Genomic DNA, 3,403 nt, shown 5'->3' with positions numbered 1-3,403 from the left:
TCGCCGAAATTAGGCAAGTTCAGAGATAGAGAGTTATAAACATTCCATCAAGGACGGGCCGCAAGGTTTCTCTCCGTAATGACATTATGTATGGTACTTACTTTCCAGCTGCGGGGGTTTGATTGAAAAAGACCGCCTCACTTTTTCACAAATAGAGTATGAAGTTAATCGGATTTCGCGTGTCTGATCAGGCTCTAAAATAGGGGTGGCTGTAAAATCTCGCTGGTAGCTTCATTTAATCTTAATGTTAATGAAAGTCATCTTTGTGTATTCAAAAGACATGAAGTAACTGGCCATCGTTTTTGTTTTGTACAGGGTTCGTTAGTTCGTGATAAATTAATCTTTAAAGTTGGGTCAAATTGAAGCCTCGATATAGGGCTCCAGGAGCGTTCGAGCGGGTGAACCAAAAATCCCTCAAAACTCCAATAATTTAAGAAATCCGATCAAGCAGATTGTGGTTTTAGTATAAGCACATGAAAGTCTTGCAACACACAAGAAATGAGCGAAACATATTTTTAAAACCGGATCGACCGGACCGCTTTTACAGAGACAGCCTCTTAGGGTGGCTCAAATCTTGTTGAATCTGGAAAATAACCCCAATGTCAATAAGGTAAGACTTTTTAATTCAGAAGTTTTATACAATTATCTTTTAAAATCTTTTATTGGCATTACCATACAATCCTTATAATTATGTTCGCCATGTTGGGCTGCCTGCGATATCACGAAGGAACACATCACTGTGACAGCGGTATTAAACTCATCAAAGGTTTGATATTTGCATACGGAAATATGAATGCAAATTTTGCTGGAAAACAAACATTGTATTTTGCATGTGCGGCGAAAAAGATATGACTCCCTGGGTGCGCTTTTTCGCTCTGTTTTTTCCCCTTTTCCTAGCTTTTGAGACAGGTAGGTTTCAGTTTAAATTTGAGTGACATATTAACATCTTGAACACCGAAATCGAATTGATAGTTAAACAACTATTTTACGCATGGATCCGACATTCTTGTGAATATTCGTCTCTGTGTGATGAGAAAAATGAATTAAATAAGAAACTAAACTTGCTATGTTCTCTTTTTGTTAGAATCACAAACGGTTACGATCACCTCAAAGCCCCCGAGCTTACTACGTGTGTTGGAAGGACGATCTCTAACACTGGAATGGACGTACATCATTATAGGAGATACATTTGCACGGGCACAACTTGCCTTTAAGACCAGCGTACTAGCCTTTGTTGAGGTAGACACCGATTCACTACGCATACGCCCGCCGTTTGTTGGTCGAGTAACAGCGAATGCTACAGCAACAAATGCAAGGATTACATTATCTGCCCTGAGAAGAACAGACAGCGGAACCTACACTTTCGCTACCCTGGGAGCTTTAGGTGGCGTTGCCAGTGAAGTATTGGAAGTCGTAGTACAGTGTAAGTTATGTAAACGTCTATCTTCCAGCTTTACTTTTATTGAGGAAACAAGTAATTTTAGGGTGTTGGGAGGACTTATCTCCCATACCCTGAACTAAACGAAGCCGAACTGATGCTGTGGTGTGTAAACTGCATGCAGATTATGTTTTTTTCCGGGATGAGCTGCATGCCTTGTAATGAACAGTGCATGCCTCATCGACATCTGGTTATAAATACGAAAACGACCTAAAAGATCGATCCATGTTGTAATCAAAATCGCCTAAAATCATAACTGAATATCTTGGCAGAATAAGGTACTCATTGAAGGCGTTTGCCGTTCAGCTTAACGATAAACAGTATGATGTTTCATTGGCTCTGTCGAATTTCAAAGGAAGGAGAAAGCGGCCCTTGAAAAATGTATGATATTAGTTGTGACCGTGGCAAAATGTTTAGTGTGAAAACGCAGCAGACGAGAACCGCGGACCATTGTCTGAAACCAGGGTGTTTGGAATTTCAAATTTTTCAAATAGGGCTTTCTGCTCCTTGATTATATATAGCTGGAGAAATAATGCTGCTCAGGCGGGCCACTTCGATAAAGTTACTGTAGTAGTCACAGACAACTAACAACACGCGGTTATCAAATTCACAGAGGTCAGCAGCAACCTTAGCCCAAGGTCGTACAATTGACTCGTCTGTCAGCATTTTGTCTTTTCCTTGATTATTGCGATGGGCCAAACATACATCGCACTTGGCAATGTGGCAATGTGTTCTTTCAATTTTGTTGCCATATGCGGCCAGTACAGGGTTTCCCTGGCCCAGCGTAAACAACCCTCAACACCCATGTGAGTCGCGTAGCCTTCTCCATGAGTTCCGTTCTCATCACAAAAGGAAAAACAATCTGCTGAGCTTTGAAAGTACGCTCGTCTTGGATGGTTAGCTCATAACGCACGTCAAAGTAAGGGCCTACTCATTCGGGTGCTAGTGATTGGTTTTCTGGGCATCCGCTTCTAATAACATCACGCTGCTTCTGCTGTACTGGGTCATCCGTTTCTGCATTCTTCAACTTTTTTCAGAGGCCAACGGCCACTGGGAGCCATACACAGTGGTCTACACCTTTCTCTCTCTAACGGTCACCTCTGGCAGATATGCGCGACTTACCGTATGTGTCTGGAGCATTTTTTTCCTTTCTTGTACTTGACTTCTAGATTGTATTTCTGTAGGCGTTACAACATTCTCTGGAGACACTGAGGGGCTGATGCTAATTATTTCAAAACGATGGGCTCGAGGGCCTTGTGATCCGTTTCCACATTTACCAGGTCTTGGCCATACACATAGGCGTCGATGACAACCAAAGACTAAACAGTAGTTCTTTCTCTATTTGGGCATAGCGTGTCTCGACCGGTGTCAGGGCTCCCGAGGCGTATGCGACGGGCTGCCCATTCGGCATCAAAACCTCTCCAAGGTCTGAATGGGACGCGTCACAGTGCAGTGTGATTTCTTCCCTGAGATTATGGTAACGCAGCACTGGGGTGCACTTAACCATTTCGTTTAGCTCCTCAACTGCAGCCTGCTGATAAGTTCATTTCAAATCCACTATATCCACTATAAGTGATTCTGCGAGAACTCCCTTGAGGGCGTTGTTGTATCGGACAGATGTGGAAGGAATTTGGCAAGGTACTGGGTCAGTCCCAGAAAACGTTGTACCCTAGTTTGTCTGTAGGAGGTGGCATCTTGACAATAGCTCGAACTTTGGCGCGATCTATTCCAAGTCCTTGACCAGTAGCAACGTGGTCAATGAAACGTACTTCAGACTGTCGCAGTTTTAGCTTCTCTAGATCTAGGCCATTTCTTTCTTTGCATTTTTCAGGGAAGACCAGAAGTTTTTTTTTATGATTCTGTGCCGCTTCCTCAAACGTGTCACCATAGGCGACTGCATTAAAGTCGTCTGCCGCCTCCTCAATACCAGTCATGCCTCCAATAAGCTCGTACATTTTGCTTTGG

The 3,403-nt window shown here is 43.1% G+C and overlaps 1 protein-coding gene across 2 annotated transcripts in view; it reads left to right on the top strand.

Moving 5' to 3' along the window:
* The first annotated feature begins 819 nt into the window (after nt 1–819).
* The window catches only part of LOC137982333 (uncharacterized), a 54,135-nt gene continuing 51,551 nt past the window's right edge, over nt 820–3,403 (top strand). For both annotated transcript variants that reach the window (XM_068829417.1, XM_068829416.1), the window contains exons 1-2: nt 820–909; nt 1,085–1,423. In XM_068829417.1, coding sequence (XP_068685518.1) covers nt 831–909; nt 1,085–1,423 — 418 coding nt within the window. In that variant the 5' untranslated portion in view covers nt 820–830. The remainder of the gene's footprint in view (nt 910–1,084; nt 1,424–3,403) is intronic.

The sequence above is a fragment of the Montipora foliosa genome, chromosome 13 (assembly GCF_036669935.1).
Source record: "Montipora foliosa isolate CH-2021 chromosome 13, ASM3666993v2, whole genome shotgun sequence".
In the NCBI taxonomy this organism is placed as follows: domain Eukaryota; kingdom Metazoa; phylum Cnidaria; class Anthozoa; order Scleractinia; family Acroporidae; genus Montipora; species Montipora foliosa.
This window is presented reverse-complemented; position numbering and strand designations above follow the sequence as displayed.